The sequence below is a fragment of the Fulmarus glacialis genome, unplaced genomic scaffold, assembly GCF_000690835.1.
Source record: "Fulmarus glacialis isolate BGI_N327 unplaced genomic scaffold, ASM69083v1 scaffold10845, whole genome shotgun sequence".
In the NCBI taxonomy this organism is placed as follows: domain Eukaryota; kingdom Metazoa; phylum Chordata; class Aves; order Procellariiformes; family Procellariidae; genus Fulmarus; species Fulmarus glacialis.
The window spans coordinates 17860-37275 of record NW_009213651.1 but is presented as its reverse complement, the minus strand read 5'-3'; the positions used below and the strand labels follow the sequence as shown (position 1 = coordinate 37275).

General features: G+C 42.4%; 1 protein-coding gene across 1 annotated transcript in view; it reads right to left on the bottom strand.

Annotated features, from left to right (window-relative positions):
- Window positions 1–1097: 1097 nt before the first annotated feature.
- USO1 (USO1 vesicle transport factor) overlaps window positions 1098–19416 on the bottom strand; it is a gene marked incomplete at its 5' end in the record, with an annotated part of 36008 nt that continues 17689 nt past the window's right edge. The window contains 16 exons of the mRNA XM_009578262.1: window positions 1098–1175; window positions 2352–2567; window positions 3039–3137; window positions 4738–4824; window positions 5564–5653; window positions 6264–6427; window positions 7688–7826; window positions 8848–8969; window positions 9938–10119; window positions 10519–10637; window positions 11312–11422; window positions 16500–16711; window positions 16969–17123; window positions 17877–17965; window positions 18452–18467; window positions 18801–18928. Of these exons, the coding sequence (XP_009576557.1) occupies window positions 1098–1175; window positions 2352–2567; window positions 3039–3137; window positions 4738–4824; window positions 5564–5653; window positions 6264–6427; window positions 7688–7826; window positions 8848–8969; window positions 9938–10119; window positions 10519–10637; window positions 11312–11422; window positions 16500–16711; window positions 16969–17123; window positions 17877–17965; window positions 18452–18467; window positions 18801–18928 (2007 nt within the window). The remainder of the gene's footprint in view (window positions 1176–2351; window positions 2568–3038; window positions 3138–4737; window positions 4825–5563; window positions 5654–6263; window positions 6428–7687; window positions 7827–8847; window positions 8970–9937; window positions 10120–10518; window positions 10638–11311; window positions 11423–16499; window positions 16712–16968; window positions 17124–17876; window positions 17966–18451; window positions 18468–18800; window positions 18929–19416) is intronic.

Below are 19416 nucleotides of genomic sequence, written 5' to 3'. Positions count from 1 at the left end.
TATATTGTTGAAAAAACGCAAAAACTGAACCAGGGCCCCTATATACTCATGTGATGACAGCCCGAGCACATGGTACATTATTACTTTCATCTGCCCCCCTAGACTGGTTTTAGACAATTCTACATGTGTATTTCAATATATTTTTTTAAAACAGGACAAGAGAGTTAAATGAATGAGTACTAAGTGGACATTCCTATTTTTATTATCAAAAAATGAAATTGATGCATTTACTATATTCATTTTTTTCTTTTAAAATTTTATCTTTTATTCACTCATCAAGAGCCAATAAGTTATACAAATCATAGTAGTTTTCATTTTCTTACTGAAGTAGTCAACAAGATTTTTACTTATTTTTATGCTGACTCAGTAGCACATTAGATCTTTCTAAAGAGTGTATTGGTCTTTGTTTTTCCATAGAGATTCTTCTTAAAAACGCTACCTTTCTTGCGCAGGTTTCTGTGAAACCTCTTCCACGTTATTAGCATAGCGTTGCGGTTCCCCCGGGAGGTTCCGAATGCAGCCATATCAGGTGTCAAGGCACTCGACGCTGTGCGGGTCCATTCGCACCTAGAGAACCAGCCCACGAGGCCGTCAGAGTGGCCACCGCGCACCGCAGCCACCCCAACCCTTCCACCTCGCCACTGCTCTTTTAAGGAAGCCACGAATTACACTGAAGCTCCGTGCTGAAGGCAGGGGCAATGATTCCATGTGACAGACGTTAAACCAAATACTTCCGTATTTAATTATGTTAAGAGTTCCAGAAGGTTAAAACTGTAGACAAATGCACAGAACTTCTGTCAATGACAATGAACTGAGGCAGCAACATTGTCATCCCCATGCTTTAAACAGTGTCTAAAGCAACTTCTAAACAAGTACAATTTGGGATACTCATGTAGAACTTAAACAGTGATTTTTGTTTGCTTTACCTAGTATGAAGGGTTTTCAAACACTTCAGTAACTTATAACTAGTCCCACGGTTGCCATTTTCCCATCTGCTTCTCATTAGCAGATGTTTTGCTTTGTATACCCATAATAGATTTTTTTTTTCCCCCCAATAACAATGCAATCTAGTTTTCATGGTAACACACAAAAGCATTCTAGTCTTGCTCCTCTTCATCTCCATCCTCATCTTCATCCCCTTGATCTCCAGATTCAGTATCATCTTCATCTTCAACCTGAAATTAAGACAGATATGTTGTGAGCAGCAGCATCCCTTACTCTGATCCAACCTTTTCAAGACAAGACAAATGCTGAGGGAGTGAAAATAAGCTTAAAGCTCACCTAAAATTATCATGCAGCATCAATCAGCGCAATAAAGGCAACTGTCATCTTGTAACGTCACACAGTTATTAACTTCTCTGCTAAAGATGGCTGACTACTGGGAACAACGGCCTCCACTCAGCACCATCAGTTCTGCCCTGTACATTCGAGTAAGCAACGTCATATGCGCTTCCGTTCCCCATACAGCTGCGTGAACTAAAACCCGCATTCTTCACCAAATAGGCTGAGGGAAATCTGTCCGGTGCTTTGCAACAACATGAGTGAAGCTGCTAATGTCTTCTAGTGTACTTTCTCCCTATTTAAGTCTTTTAAAAGTCAACAGACTCAAAGATTCCTTGACCACACTTAACAGAATCTACACTTACTACAAATACTTTTCAATACGAATAATGCCTCCACCGACTGCAGACTCTTTAAAACCCTATTCATGCAGCTGAAGCTAAACCAGATGACTGTTAACTACCAAAATGTAATCCTTCCTTTAAGAAGGATGGTATAAACGACAGAATGATTGTCTCCCGATAGGAAACCCAGGCTCTAGCCTGGTGTTCAGCCGCAGTAACTGCAGCACAGCAGCTAGTTATGTCCACCTTACAGTCACACGCCAGCTGCGACTCACAAGGATTCTTGAAAGAAACCTCCCTGACAGTTAGCAGCACTGCTTAAGAAGCAGACTAAAGCTTTCTAATAATCACTTGTAGTATCTGTGGAGCGATCCCTTAGGATTGTAACACAGCCATCATCTGCTTTCTAGTTGGCAGCCAGGATAAGCTGCAGCGAGGCCAGGCACGTGGTCAGGTATCATTCCAGACACATACATGACAGGTAGTTTTCCTCTCAGGAGTTTGGCAGTTACCTCTCAACACCCCTAAGCTGAACACTTCTTTCAAGAACTCATCATCTTTTATTGGTGGTTGCCGATACAAGTTCAGAAAGGAACTCCGGTAGATTCAACAGCCCTCTTCATAGAAAGACGCCTCACCAGACTTCCTGGATGAAGTATTGCCACACTCAGACTGCTCAGACCTGCCTCGGACCTGCGAACTCACTTGACCCATTGTTTTGCTTACCGGTACACCAAGATCCTTCAATTTGATCTTCAGTGCAGATAGTTTCTGATCCTGGTCAGCCAAAAGCACCAGAAGATCATCCTGTTCTTTCTTTGATTCTGCAACTTCTTGCTGAAGTTTACTTTTCTCATCTTGCAAGATAGCAACCGTACTACTGGATGAATCCAGGTGCTGTTTTAGCGATTCTTTTTCCTCGGAAAGGGCTTTGACTTCACTCTGGCAACAGAAAAAAATCCCACAAGTTACACTTAAGCATAGGAACAGCTGAAACCTTGTTTCCTACAAACACATTCCATACACTACCTGTAATAGCTCCAACCCCACCAAGTGCCCTGTGGTCTTGCTCCCACACACTTCCTTACCCAAACTCCCCTTATTACCAACCAGGAGTAAGGTAGGTCCAAGTCATAACCGTGGCTGCCTTCCTCCCAGCCAAAGTGGATTGTCCGTGTCAGAGTAAAACTATTTCCTAGACTTCCTTAACAACTCTCTTAAGGCAGACAAGGCCTACATTTCCCAAGTGGAAAGTGACGGAAGAGACGCATCCAGCTTCCCCTAAGTAGCCTGAAACACTTAAGATGCTGAGTAAACAAACCACTTCCACCCAAACCCTTTCCTATTGGAGAAGTCCTCCTAACTGAAGGCTGAGTATTAAGTGACTTGGTTTGGTGTTCACCCGCTACCAACCTTCAACTCTTTTATTTCTCGCTCAAGTCGTCCGTCCAATTCCGAGTTGTTTGCTGCTGTTGCACTGCTGTCTCCTAACACAGGATCTGCAGTTGTATTCTGTCGACAAGAAATTCAGTATCAGAGCACTGAATGCCTCGCATACAAAGACGGCAAGCTAAGACGTTACACAGTCAGTTGTAGAAATTAAAAGCGTATTTTCTTCTTACAGCATAGCCAAAGTGTGGTAGTTATACATCCTGCGCTGCAATACATCAGGAAACAGATCTGTGCTTCCTGGGGTCTCAAGAAACGTGTACACGAAAAGGGAAACACAAGGTGCAACCCTTATTTCATAGAAGCTGCACTCTAAAGAGACTGCTAGGTTTTTTTCGAGGCAGACCCTGTCTATTACAGTCCACCAGCCTTCACTCAGATGCTTCTTAAGTGCCAAAGATTTTTTTTTAATGCCGCTAAATATCCAAATCCTTCTACGTGACTACTATAAATAGCAATAGTTTAGTCTCAGCCAGCCCTACCCAAAGTTATTATTTCAAAACTGCAGCAGCTGTCTTTCAGCAAAAACCGCAACATGGCATGACTTCACGATAATTGCTTCTCCAGTTATACCACGTTTAAGCCAAAGCTCTAGGGAGGGTAGGCAATCCGTAGGATGGCAGTGAGGTGGTCTGACAACTGGTGGCAGCATGGAGCACTTAAATACCCCTCTGCCTCATGAACACACATGGCCAACACATGTCCAATGGCATCTTATATCACAGCAGCTGAGACTTTTGACAATGGAAGCGTTAAAAGCCTTCCTCTCTCAGATGATCCATACATTAAATTGAACACTTGCTATTTTCCCCACACAAGTCCTCTTTCTCGCAATACCAACGTTAGAATTTGGTGCACAACTCAGAACAAACAAGCCAGAAGTAAGAGTTTAAGCGAGTCCAGCTACCACAGACCTGCTACCCTGGTTTTCATTCTAGCAGAGTTGTCAAGCAGGGCACACAGGAGCTACCCTGGTTCTGCTTGAGCACCAAACATCACATTGTCATCGTTTCAGTTGTTCGTGTGGCCCATGCTCCTGCAGCTTTATCTGTTAGCTCTGCTGTGGAAACATCTGTGACGCTTTCATGCAACTCTAAGTTCTCTAGCTAAACGTTCACTTTCTAACGCCATGAGCTAGTTTTCAAGACACAATTGCATTTCTTTAGCTATTCTATAGGGCTTTATTGCTTAATCTTTTCAATACACAGCTAAAAAAAAAGCTCTGAAGCATTTGGAGGTCTGCATAGACAGATGCACCTACCATTTGCCATTCCACTGTACATCAACTTTCAAATTAGTATCGTCAACTGTTTGTAGAAATAATGGTCCCTCTAATGTACATGATATCATGCATTTGCGTCTCACAAGAGGCTATCTCCTTGGATTAGCGTATAAGCTTAAAACACCGAATAGTTGGTATTCCTTTGTTCAAAAATACCAAGGACCAACGGCCTCAGCAATTGACTGGAAGTTCCCTGTTTCCTCATGAAGGATTTGTCTAGTAACACATTACCTCATTTAAAACCCCATCGAAATCACTTGCTGATGTGTATTCTTAAAACAAGCTTGGTTTAGGACAATAGCTACAGACAGCATAAGCAGGAAAGCCAAGACTTCAAGATTTAGTCCCCAAAGAGAAAATGAGCAACTTTTTTACTGGTACCATCACTTGTAGCTTTTGATTCTCAATCTGAAGCTTAGAGATTTCTGTAGACTGTAGTTGTATCTGACTCCTGAGCATTTCTAATTCCTTTGGGAAACAAAGAGAAAACATACTTTTAAGTTAATTTGATAAAGCAAGGTAGTTATTAACATACAATTTTTCTTCAGTTAAATGCTACCAGACTAACTGCTTCATACTAGCATACATGACAGGAAAGCTGCATCTCTCTCTCTCCATGAAAGCACAGCAACCATTTCTCTACAAGACAAAACCTGTCAGCAACCTGCACCATTTTCCACCCTGCTCTTAACAACTCTTTTCTGTGGAATGCCCAACCAAGGCCTCAGTCGTGTTTATAAAAGTGTTTCACACCACTAGCACTCCCGTTAGCATCCTCTACACCTTACCATTCTCGGTGCAGAAACCCATTATGACTTACCAATCCAGGCGTTATTAGTTCTCTAATCAGAGAAACTCGGCTAGGTATTTTTTGAGCAACAGCTACCTTAAATTACTGAATATGCGGGTATTTAAAGACTTACTCTATACTGTACATCTAATACCTGGAATGGATAAACAGATAGGTTTTGCAAGTCTGAAGAGTCAGTTGAAGTGTCTTCTGCTGGCTCAAACCTGCTTAGCAAAAACAACTAATTCGTTTTTGGATGCGTAATCTTGATGCTCCAAGATTAGTACCACCATCACATAAAGGTACACCATCAAAAACATCAACGTGCTCAGGAATCGATGCTCCTCCCTGAAGTTTCCCTTCCCATCCTGAGCTACCACTGTTCACCACAGCTTTGCTGAAATACCAAAAGTTCACCTTCTGTAGTTCATTGTTGTGCTCCAAGCCACCAGATTTGCTGGTCTGTGAAGACTGCTCTGTGGTTCCCATTTCCAACTGTGAAGACTTCTGTAATAGCAACAGGAAAATCAGCCATAGAACTAGACAGACTAAATATAGTCATCTTGTCAGAACCCAAAGCTAACCCAAAGCTTCCATGATCAAAGTTCCCAGCAGAGAAAGTGCAAACAGGCTAAGAAACGCACGTCATAAAGCTCTCAGATTACACGAGAGCAGCTGGACGGTCTCCTCTAAGGTGGTTGCACAAGCATCTTTTACCAATTCAAATGCAGAAGACATGCACAAAATAGAAAAAGCATGTGTCATACTGCATTTTGACGAGCAGGCCACCAAACGCAGGCCACCATAAATATGACTAAGGCGTTACCCCCACTAAGCTCCTAGGAGACTGCTAGCATTTTTTCCCCACCCAAAACTGCCAAAACCCACTGATTCTACAGTACAACAGGTCAGCTGCACAAATTACTCTTGGGAACAGTGTGAAGCAGGAAAGGCTCTGCTCAAGCCACCTCCCACCATATTTCCTACTATCAGCATGCCATCAGTTACAATTGCTGGACTGCCATCATAACGACAAGTTACAAAGCTTAAGGCAAATTACATTTGAAAACAGGAATTGGAAGCGGCATCAGGTTCTGCTGAGAGAGTTAGCGCTTACCAATTTTTCAATCACAGAATCCTTTTCCCTTAACTGCCCTTGCAGCAGCTCATGCTTGTTTTTCCATTCTTCCAACTCCTCTTTCAATTTGCTCACTTCTTCCATCTGAATGCCGTTCATCTGAAACGTATCACTGTGGGAATTATGGTGCTGAGTGTCCTTTCCTAAAAAACAGAGTTTATAACTAAGGTCACAAACACCAACATCATTTTCAACTTAGCTTCAAACACACCAATTCAAGTACGTATTTCCCATCATCCTCCTGGCCCGCAGGGCAATACAAGCCATTCTAACTCAATAACCAAAGCAGCATATTTAAGAATTCTCTAGCAAAAGCTGAATAAAGAGCTCTAATTTGCCATTCCTTCAAGTATGCTTCAGTCATTCAGTTCATCCAAAGTAAGTTCATAGACAAAACATTCTCTGGAGGAAGGACAATTGTTTCCTTGGGTATTTTTAATCACAAAAAATCCTGAAGGCAGAATTACTTTCTGAAATCATGTCATATCCAGCTCATCAGGCATCTTGACCTTGGAATAACTTGAATACACTGTCCTGATTTAAGCATTCAGTTAGCAGCCTCTCTAATGACAGTAATAGGCCTCACCTTGCACATCTGCCATACCACAGTTCTTCCCTAATTCATGCTTTCGTTCACAGACCCAAACTTCAGCACACACCGTAGCCCATCTGTTCATGTTCTCAGTCTGAACAGGCAACGGCGGTTTGGACTGACTTAAGAAACAAAGGCGTAGAAAGCCTCTACCAGCAGCTCCCTGGTAGCCAACAGTTCCTACAGCAAGCTTCAGCTCCTACCCCTCACCAGGCACACCGGCAGCAAAGTAGCTAGGGTGGCAAGGAAGGGCTTTGCTTTTCATCGTGGGCAACCAAAGTGATAGCGGGATCAGGTCAGAAGCTATCGCTAATCCCAGTACTTCCATGTGTCCATCTAAGTGAACTGTCTGGTCTACAGCGGTCTTCTTCAGGTGCTTGTTTTCCCCATGCGCAGGCCTACGCGGCAGATACGCCCTAGCTCAAACGGATCTTGCAGAAAACGGTACTATTATCTCAAGAGACTCAAGACTTAAGCACAAAGGAAGAACAAATTATACCTCATTCACATTTTCAGGCTGTCCTCTCAGTTCTCACTGTGCTTTATTCTGTAAATTTAAAGCAAAACCTAGTATTTTTAGATAATGAAGCAAATCTGATGCTTAAACAAAATTGTTTGCAATGTTTTCAACATCAACTTGGAAAAAAGTATGTTTTATCTGTATGGTAAGTTTTCATACGCTGCAGAACATACAACAGCATGCCTGAAGCCATAGAAGGTTGTCTGCTGGAGCTGTTCTGTAGCTTGCCGTAAATCACACAAGATCTTTGCATTAGCAAGTCTATTTTTTTTTATTCTTTCTGAAGCCTACCTAGCTGTACTTTAAGGAGATTATATTGGTCCTTATGCTGTTGGATCTGCGACACTTGCTGTGTAACTGTTACTTGGAGCTGTTCGTTTTGAGATGTTAAAGTGTTAATTCGTTGCTTTAATTCTTCAAGCTCCTGGTCCTATGAAAGGAAAAAAAAGGCACTTAGAGTAATAATACTTTTGAATACAATACCGTGAGGAAGGCAAAAAAAGACAGAATAACCTTCACTCCACCATTACACACTACTGGTTAGTGACACTGTCAGTGCTACCTGTGACAGATGAGCAGGAAAGCCTCATGCAAACCTAGAGAGCTATTACCTAGGAAAAATGCCTGGGAAAGACAGAAGCAGCCTGTCACACCAGACCAATGCCTTATGAATCTTTTGGAGGAGACCTCCAGCATCCCTGCTCCAGGGACAGCAGGGGAAAGAAAAAGGAAATATACGGTATCTGATGATTGTAATTTTTCTCCGTCGCACTGAAGCCTGCACGCATTTGGTCCAATTCAAGAGTCTTTAAAGACGTAATTGCAGTCATCACATGTTCAATAAAGCCTCACTGGCAGTTCAAAAGTGCCCCTTAATTGCACATCTACCAATATATTCTGTGTCCGTTTCAGATTGCTGAACTGAAAACACCTGCTTCAGTTCCCCATTAGCTATTTAAGTTAATTAACTTTGCTCCTCTACTTCTCTATCTAAGCTGTAACAACAAAACAAGTGAACCACCATTGGAAAAAAAAATTTTTGAGATTCCAACCACAGCAGGTATATCCAAACTTCACTGACAAACTTGATTTCTTCATTCAGCCAATTTCATCTGTCATCTTTTCAAAGGTGAAAAGAGCACAGAACTAAGAACTACATCTCTTTGCGAAGGGCTGCAAATGAGGTCTCCCATTACTCCTTTGAAAAGAAACACGTAAACACAAGAAAGAGCAGATGTACGCCAGGAAACGAATTAAACTTAACCACTATTCTAAGCATTGACATTTCAGTTGAACCCGAAGTTGGCTTAAGTGTTTTTCTAAGTGTTTCTGCATTGCTCGATTCCTCGTTACTTGTTTTGGAACGTCGGGTATCAAACTGCACTGCGGTGCCTCCGAAAGCCAGAACAAACAACTTCTGGAGGCACATGTACAGCGTAACTCCCTCTTACCTGCTCTCTAATGACTTTTTTGTAGTGAGTCACAATGTTGTCATGCTGTTCCAATGTCTTCTTGACCTCCTCCTCCTTTTTATCTTCCTCGCTGGACTTGTAAATGGCTTTGCTTATGACACCTGTCAAAAACAGTTTCTGTCAACTAAAGTCCAATTCACATATCTTTTTTGTCCTCAAAACAGCCTCACCCAGTTTAACTGAGTTCATGGCATTAGCATTAGAAACTCAACTTGCACTTTAAAAAAAAGTAATTGTCACAGACACATTTAAGAAAATAGGAAACGGCAATTTCTTTATAGTGAGGTTTGCCCACTTGCTGCTTTACGCAGTTTCAGAAAAGCAAATGGCTGTTTTGAGTCCTTCCTATCAGAAAAGGTGTGTTTTACTTGCTCCACTACAACTGCTGCCCAAGTGGTTGTACAAATAAGTGAAAGATTTAGGACTCCAAGGACAACATGCAAATGAAACGTGATGGGGCAAACCGATTTTATTGTTGCTGCTTCAACGTTTTTTCCTTCTCTACACTGATTTAAGTTGGGCAATATTAATAAACAGGACATTAGTTGGATGTTAAGGATGATGACAACCTGTCTCTTTTGTGAAGGAAAGAAAACACTAAAGAAAGTCCCTATCATTTTCTAGCAAGCCAGGAAATGCAGTATTCTTCATTTTTCTTAATGAATCGGTTAGAAACAGCAAAGATCTAGATTGCGTACTTCAAGCTTCTGTGACCATCCGACCAAAGTATGTGCTCAATACTCTAGTTTCTGTGTGAGCACAGGTAAATATACCTCTTGGCCACAGTGTGGTAACTCACAGCACATATTAAGAATCATTTCAGCTAAGAATATAAAGTTATCCAGTTAGTATAATGTAATAGTATAGTATAATACTGCGAGTATTTTTACTAAATACTTGAACTGTGAGCTTGGGTATATGATTCCTTACAGCTATTACTGTAACATATTTTTCAGAATACTCCATTTCAGTATCATCACACTACTTTTAAGACGGTTACATTCAGCACATTTGGTAGTGCAGTCATCAGTTCATCACAAAAACTACAGAAATAAGCGTAACATCTCACCTTCCAACTCCTTTACAAGCTTGGTAAATTCATGATCAAACATCATGTGGTCTGGGCTAGAAAAACTAGGCTGTGGTTTCTGAGCCGCTCTGGAATAAAGTTCATGTTTGCTAATGAAGCCAAGCTTCTCAATGAAGTTCTCCCTGCCAATCCTCTTCTCAATCAGCTGTTTCAGCTTCTCTCTAAAAGGAAGAGACAACTCAATCACAGTGCAACACTTGAAAAGAAATTAACCCATCCTTCCCTCAAGGTGGATTTTCCAGTTACAACTCTGATTATCTGTCTCAAGTCTTAACCGCACTAGATGCTTTGCATTCAAGATGCAGTTTTTCAGTTGCCACTGACATCTGTTCTCAGTCCAAGAATACACAGGTTAGGAGGACCTATGCAAAACAACTGTCTGCTTTGCCTAACTAGCGGTGGGTCAGTTATATTGCATCCCGTAAGGACCATGCACAGAAAATACTCAACCAAATATTCTCGACTGCACCATCTCAATTCAAAGCCTCTTAAACCACCATCTGCTATTCACAGAACCTTTCACTATTTTTTTTGTCCTCTTATTTCTACATCATACTTACTTCCTATAATTTTCAAGGGAATTGTCATTGTAGTAGATGGAAATGCCAAGCAAAAGTGCACACAAGCCTTGGACGAGCTGCTCCTCTTCTCCAAGGTTTTCAGCTATCTGCCCTGTGAGCTAAAGCTCTTGTTAAGGATATTGGAGCTATTTCATAAGCACAACACATGTAACACACTTCTCCCTGTATAAATTCCCATTTAAAATCGTGTTCACACGTAAAACCCAGCTTGATTAGGAAGTCGGCAAAATAGCTGATGAAACCCTTGCCAAGCTAGGTCCTGTTTTGAAAGACTCGGGTCAGCAGTGGTTTCCCTGAAATTTCTTTTCTCAGTAACCGCCTGCTTAACCAAAGAGATTTAGTTGTTCCAAAACAGACTTTCAGTTTCGATAAGGTGACAGTTTAGCCTTGGGTACTTAAGTCAGATTTTTTCCTGAAAAGCAAGCATAGAAATAAGCTTCCGCAGAAGTAGGAAGCATTCTTCCTACCTCTTGGGTATAAGCCTAAGTCACACTAAAAATATCAATGGGCTTGTCACAATAAAACATACACTTTGCTAGCAGAATGACGTAGCTTTCCGCTGTACTTCAGTTTACATGCACATCTTATAGACAGGTCAGCGTACACAGAACGCTGTCAACAAAAGGCGGGTTATCTCTCTTGCCCCAATGCATTTTCTTTTATGTCATGCTGTATCCCTGCAAACTGATCCAGATAAACATTTAACTCGAACGTGAATAATCCAAGTGACTTCTAGGCAAGCGGTTCTACTCTGCAAGCAGGTCAAGGATACAAAAGGTATATTGGCTGGATTGTGAAGGAAGTGGGTGACAGCAATCGAGCAGTTGCTTAGCCAAGTGCAAAGCAACATCAGTAGTCCAACCCTGGTCTGTACTTTGCTGCCCTGAAAAGAATAAAAAACCCCATCGTTATCTTTCCACAGTGGAGGACTCAAATACGAAAAAAAGCTGTACCGATTCAGAACTCGCCCACTTTCACCTCATCATTTTAAAAACGACAAGTCATGTCTTTCAAAATACCTATTCGTTAGTTATAACGACCACAGCTTTAGTGCTTTGATGAAACAAGTATTAAAGCATTCATATTTAACTATTTTCAGAGCACAACAACAAGCAACACAGATGTGAAATTAGCACCGATATAAAATCGTAACAAATTAGTTCTGCATTTATAATTAATACTAGGATAACATGAAGGAACATACACACAACCCCTGTAAAGAAGGAACAAGGTATAAATTAAGTTAGGTAAGGGTTCCTAACTTTATTTAAGAACTGGATTTAAGATGGATTCCTAACTGCATTCCTAACTGGATTTAAGAAGAGATACATCACTAAGACTTCCCCTGCTAACTAAAAATTGCCATGTGTTCCTAATATTATTTTCTAAGTAAAGAAAGGCGATACTGGAGCGGCTTTCGGTTCAGACAATATGCACATTAAGCCAGCAAGAGGAATGCTAACTGCAGCATTTGTTTTTGTTAATTAGGGAAATTGAGTTTTCATCTGCAAACTGTCTTCTCAATTCTGTCCCCCTTGTCTTTGCTGCAGATATCGTGGGCACAGTGCTAAGACAGGAATACATCTCTTCCAATAGTCAACATTGAGAAGGCAACCAAGGAAAATGTTCCCTGCATGGAAAACTAAACTTGACACAAGCACCTAATAAATTGGGTAAAGTAACTGGAAGCTCAACTCAAGTCTCGACGGTAAAATGAGGCATATAGAACTGCTGGGATATCTTCAATAGGGGGCAAGCACATATACCGGAACGAGCGGTCACAGGGATCAAGACAGTGGCAAAAGAGAGAAGTATCACCACCAACAAAGAAAGAGTCTGCGCTTGAGAGTTATCTGCACTTGAGACATTGAACTTCCATCCTTGCCCCTGATAACCCCTGTGCTTTAGAGCTGAAGGTAGCGTTATATTAAACTTCAGCTAAGCATTAAAAAAAAAAAAAAAAAAAAAAGAGCCCCCCAAGGTCTTTGAGAATAAGCCAGTTTGCCCATCGAAACGGCCAGTGAGAAGCTCTTCTGTAGCAGGCTCCCAGCTACCCTACTGCCACTGCGGACCACAAGACAGACAGGAATTGAGTCTAGCAACTCTGGAAGAAAATACCAAGCTCTGAAGAGACTGCCTTCAAGGACTTCCTTCTGAGGCGCTGTTATTTGCTGCAGTCTATCACCATCACTAAGACGAAACGATCTCCTTAAAGGAGGGGAACAGAGATTACAGATATTGAGACCGTGGCAGCCATCCCTCATGCTGCACACATAGGAAAGGGAGCATCTGGCCCTTTTTCATCATCATCATCGTCATCACTTCCAGAGGCCCAAGTGAAGCGTGTCAGAACAGCAGAGAACGCAGCCATCACCACCAACTGCACAGCCCCTGCCTGTGGCGTTTCACGGTGAGTACTACATGCCCTACTAGCAATCATTGTTTAGTCTTAGCTATAGGTTTATCTGCAGCTTTGCTGTGACCCTGTCGTGCTGCTGTATCAAGACACAGATTACCTTCCTCACTGCTACCCTTCTAGCTGAAGGCCACAACTGGTTTCCACTGACCTAGATCTCACTGTGAACTGCCTAGTCCCCACCAAACTCTGTTCTCCTCTTGCCCTCTCCTCTCCTCTGGACTGGCTCATTTAGCTTTCCCCGTCACCACTGTACATTTCCCCTACCCACTTTGTACTTGGTAATTAGTTAATGACTTGCGTGCAACACAACACTTTCAGATCTCTGCTCATGAGGTGACATTTATTTCCATGAGAGTCTAATGACAAGTCATATTTAAGAGATATTCACTAGCATATATTAGGTTTACCCACAAAGGCAAGACAGGATGCCCAAAAAAAGCTGTCTCACCGCTTTTTATTACCCGCTAGGTAAGGCTAAGAACTGTGTTCACACTCCAGTCTTCAGCTGAAGCATGAATTAAGACACAAGGTGACAAATCATAGGCCTTAACACCTCATACAGAAAATCATCTGCCACACCACACTGGTCTTGTCAACTGCAATAGTATGGTCTTGTGAACAGCTCAGCTGAAGAACTGCTGACCGCACAGGCCCTTCTTGCTAAACCGAAGCCTCTAGACAGGCATTTTCCTTCCTCATTACCATCTCACCGAACTACAGGATCACTTAGGTTGAACGGGACCCTGGAAATCACCTAGGCTGTACACTGCTTTAGCACGAGAGCGCTGTAGAAGCACTAACTCTGCCCAAATTACTTACAGAGTAGATGCAGTAACAGCCTCATGACACCGCCTACTGTGCAACTTAACCTGCCCCAGAAACCCCTTTGGGGAAACATGACCCCAACGCAGCAGCGCTGAAGGATGGGGTGTCCTTGCATCCGCTGGATGGATGGAGCGTCCACCCTCCACACTTGCAGCGTAACCCCACCTGCAAATACCATCATGCAATGGACAGGGAACCTGCCCTTTTTTCCTCACTCATTGCTCCTCACACCTCAGACCGCTTCAAAACTGCCAGGAGTACCTTCTCCCAGTCCTTCTGCTCTAGAGAGAGAGCTATGCCCCTCCCTATGCTCACCCTTAAAGTCTCCAGCAAACCTGAGAACAGGCCACTTGGCTTGACCAACTCCACCAAGCTCCTATTTCTACAAATGCCAGACTTTGCTACACTTAACCACTTTAATTGCTGGCAGCCTACATTTAATCCCACAATAACCACCCATACAACACTGCTTTCACCCTTCTGGGAGAGACAGAAGTTACTGGGAGCGACCAGAACCAGTCCAAGGAAGTTAAAAGTTCAGACTGAATAATTACTGACAAAATGGCTATGACGTCCATTATCTGCGCAAAGACATCAGTCACGTCGACTTACTATTCGTCAAAAGGTGGAGTCAGTTCTCTAACTGAACAAAAAGAAATGCGTGCTTCAAACAGAACAAGCAAGCAACACTAGAAACCTTTTCCCCTCATTTCCAGTCTTATTGTCCCAACACTATTAGCCTGTTCGTACACACCGGGAATAACCACTGTAACTGGCAGTCTTGCCCTACAGCACATTGGCACACCTCGTGCTTCTTCAAAGAACACTGGTAGAAGTGTCACTTATCTTGTCAGAAACGCAAAGTTACTTTTGCTGTGCAACCTGGCATTTACAGCACACATCATCTGCTGGAAGCAGTCACAAACCGCATTAATTCTCGAGCGCTGCATGCTATTCTGAGGTCAAATTAACATATTCTGCCTAAGGATTTCCACACAGTCCGTAACACCCTCTCTCTCAAAAAAAAAAAAAAACCAACCAAAAAAAACCACACACAGCTATTTTCTAGACATACCATAATAATCCCTGCTGTGATAGTGATAGACAACAGGTCTGCATGGCTGCTGTTTTACAATTCAGGGCTGGTAACAGTACAACCCCGCCCCTCAGGACAACTGTGACAGATGTGGTGAATTGAGTAGAAAATTCCTCAGCAGCGGTACTTCAAAATTGTTTTTTTCTGCCACCGATACCCAACCTAGCAGCGCTTTAAGTAACACAACCTGAAAGTCAAACAACTCACTTCAGGGGTTATTACCTAGTAACGAGATCCCTGCTATTCACAACTAGTAGCTCCAAGGTTAAAACTTTGGCTGGCAAGTAGAATGTACAAAGTGGCCGGAAGGCAGGTTAAACAGAGTTTTTCTTTTAGCGGTCAGGAAATCAGCAGCATGTTCCCACTCCAGATTCTACCAGCTGTTTGCTACAGGCCAGTCCAAGAAAACAGCATTTCTAAGAGTTTTAATTTTTCTTACAAGAAAGCGCATCTGTTAGGTGAACAGATGGTGAATGAGTCCGCCCCACTGGAAAGAAAGCACCCGTGTTACCAAAGATCTTTATCCCATAGTTTTGTGGAGCACCCCCAGAGAATCCCCTGGACACACAGAAGGAGCTTGTTACGCTAGGAAAAAACCCAAACCCAACTGCAACACAAAGCTGTAAGTGGAAACACGTCAAAAAGCAGTTAAAGAAGACTTCCCCAGCAAAACCCAAGACAAGAGGAAAAGGCCTGCTTTTGGCAAGAAAATGCCGAAGCTGTGCCAAAAAATACATACCCGTCTGTCGATCTTATCACCCTGCAAGTTACACACATATTACTTGAGAACCTTGAAGTGGAACACATTTCAGAAACATCCCCCCAAAGTTTGAGTCCCTTGTATCATTTAAGGCTAAAGAGCCACCGGCAGTTTTACTGACTCAAATTTACCTTAGACAAAAATGCCGGGAAAAGGATAAAAAGGAGTATTGTCTATTTTCTGGTAAAGCAGATGGAAAAAAGTCACATAAATGAATTCAAAATTCCAGCATTCTGCCATTATTCTCAACTGCAGGAAACTCCTGCTGCCAGAGTTAACTAGCTCCTTATTATTACAACCATTCTGGGAAAAAGTATGCGTAACAGAAGCGAAAGTCACAAGGAAGCGTGGGCTAGGAAGTGGAGTGCAGTCACTTGTCATTTGCAAAGCCGGGTGTTAACATGTTGAACAAGTTCAAAAAAGCTTTTAGCTTTGAAAAGCAAAGCCAACAAAAATCAATACATGAGAGCCGGGTATTTTCAAGATGTTTCAAGTTAGCAGTTACAGGTTAAATACTAACCACGCACTTCCTCAGCAACAAAAGTGACTGGGGATTCTGCCAGTTTGCCTTGTCTTTTAAAGCAAGTTTAAGTTCTAGATGCTTTAGGACCCTCTGCCTACTGAGAGTAGGCAACATCAAGCAGCAGCTGCTGATGGAAAAGCAAGATTTGCTGCTTTTCTCCTCCCCCTGAAGCGCAGAGCGCTTTAAACAAAGCTTAAAAACAGTCAGCGGGAGAGAGGATCCTCCTTCTCGCTAAGCTAGCGCTCATGTCTTCCAGCGACGCACCTGCACAATAGCAGCATTCTTCCTGGATACCCGGAGCTTTAACCCACAGCGGGGTGGGCAGTCGGTGCCGTACCTGCGAGAGGATGTTGGTGCACTGCTGCAGCAGCGACACTGGCGGGTTGCCGATGCTCGTCGCTAGCTGAACTCTGAGGAGCTGTTCTTTCAGAGTGGCGTTTTCCTGTAAGGCGTGGGCCAGGGCCACAGCGGCACACCAGTTTGAGAGAGAGTCCGTGGAAAAGAGGCCCCCACAGAGCAGCTGACCAGCTGAGACAGAGTTACCTGTAGCTACCAGAACAGCCAAGAGGTCCAAGTGAGATTAAAACAAGCCACAAAACCGGCAAGATATTAAGATATTATCATCCACGTACAGTTAAAACCCAGAAAGATGAAACTCGTGAAGTTTTAGAGAAATCGTAAGCCAAATCATCTTGCTTGGATCAGACACTCAATGCCAGGTAAATAATTTTGCAGAAGACATCAGTCGATGTATGAAACATTTGCGCTAGTTCACAACTCACTGCAGAGACATTAACTTTGCATACCGTCAATCGTAGATGGCAGAAGCGTTGAAACAATTTCTCCTTGTCCTTTTTGGTTTTTGTACAAAAAGCACTGGAAACAGTAGAGAACGGCACAACGCAGCACAAAAGGCTGCCTTTCGTTTACCATGGACATCAGAAGTACTACAATTGCAGGCCTATTTGCAAAGGCAAGAGAAAAACCGTTAGGACAGAGTCGTGAATGAAGACAACGGCAGATACAGAATTTGGAGTGTATTCTCCAGGTAAAGAAAGAGACTTTTGCCTACTCCATCTATTACCATTTCAAACATTGGAGTAAAACCTTTGGTTTTAATAGCAAAGTTTTTCAGTTAGTTGAAACACAAAACAGTAGTGTAATTACACATGACTGCTATGAGCCAGTGTTCCTCCGCAATATTTTCATTTCCCGTCGAGTCCCCTGCTGCTCCCTGCTAGCTTCAATAACACTGTAGAGGATGCCTCATAAGGCCGCTAGCAACCTGTAATACAGAATGGTCTTTTTCTACCCTCACCCTCGTATTCAAAAGTTGAGACTAAGATCTCATTAAGCTAACACCTGCTGTTCCCCAATCTGAGTAAATTATCAATTACCTGCCTATTTTCCTAGCCTCCAAATCCTTTTGTAGACTGTCCTCTGGCTGACTGCGGCAACTCGTCCCGATCTAGGAATTTCTCAACTATTGCTCATTCGCTTTTCAGGTACCACATAACAAATAAAATCAATTCCGGGCCTCATCTCTGTGGAAACACATCTGACACCTTCATGGTGTCACCCCAATATGAACTTGAAGCTGTTGCTCTGCATCGTAATTCCAAACTCCGAATTTAAACAATCCTGTGGATTAGACTGGCATTGCCCATACCAATACATCACTACCTAACACCGTTAAACACTTTTCTTCCTCTACCTTGGTGGATTAGAAGGTGCATTTACAGACGCAAAGTAGTCTTGATTCATCTGGCATCCTCGAATGACCTCTGATACAGTATTAATGGTCTACAGAAAGGGTAGAGAAAAAAATTAAATGGATAGTTAAATGTCAGCCATAATCTGCTACCTAGATCACTCAAAATTATTCAAGATCACCCTGACAGCTCGGTATCGAAAAATACATACCAAGACTCAGCATAGAGATTTATTGAGTAACACCATTTCAAATGAAATCCAAACAACTAACAGCTGTGAAGCACAGTGAGCAAAGGTTAAGGGACAGAAAGCTCAGACAGCTCTATCGTACCCAGTTACCTCCAACTTCATTTTCTGTGTCAGATCAGTTTTGCTATGAAAGCCAATTAAACTGGACATGTTAAAGAAGTCGAAAGGTGAAACCTTGGAAGAGATAAAAAAATTGGAACGGAGGCCGCGCCAAAGGAACCAGCCTACACTCAATCTAAGCACATCATTTTATCGAGGGAAAAAACACCTCATCCTACACTGCTGACAGGGCTTTCTGGAAGCTAGAAATCGCTCCTCATTGGAAACCTGCCGAGTCAGAATACTTCTAGACTCTCTCAAAGGAGAGAAACAACAACAAAAAACCCACCCTCTAAACAGGCAAAAACATAGAATCAATTCATCCGCTCTGGGATACGCTGAAATCCAACAGAAACAGTAAGCAAATGCAAATACTTTCTGGTTGCAGAATATAGTGTAAAAGACTACCTTACATTTATGTTGCCCACACAGAAAGCTGACATCTCCGGCATCTGAAATACTTTCTTAGCAAATACTATAATTCCGGTTTGTCTCTGCAGCAACCAGTTATCCCTGTAGACTCCTGCTTTCACCCATTTAGTTGCCCCCATCCCTACATCTATTTGCTCCCTCTTACTCAGCAGGAACTCCAGTTGCCATGAGGATTGTGCAGAGCTGCTGTAACAACCCACAGTGAAACATTGCCTTCTGACAACTGCTGGTAGCACCAGGAGGGTTTGTGGGAGACACGAGTACCCGCACAAGCTATAAATAAACAAATGTTTGCATGTGAGGAGAGCCCGAGACCTTCTGAAATGCAAAGCAAAACAAATTTACCCATTTCAAGTTTAGCCATGAAATAGAATTGCTCCTAAAAATGGAGACAGAAGACAACACTTAAACAGCACGTTCATCTTCTTACTGCATATGGCCATTTAAATTCAGTGAAACCCTCTAAAATCTTCAAATATCTGACTCCATTGCAAACAGCTGCAACTAACTGATGAGAAATCAAGCTGTAACTATTCTATTATTTGGCTCGCCATTTGTCAGAACTACATTTCAGAAAGTGAAAATCTGCCTTCACCATTCATGTTCAGCTTCCACACAAAGTGCCACAGAACAGGTAAACCTTATTTCATTTTTTTGGAGGGGTGAGCAGAAGGGAAGATGCCTAACAATCAATATTTATGAACCCATAGTGAAGGCAGCTACTGGAACTCGGTTAATGCACCATAGCCATACGTGAATTC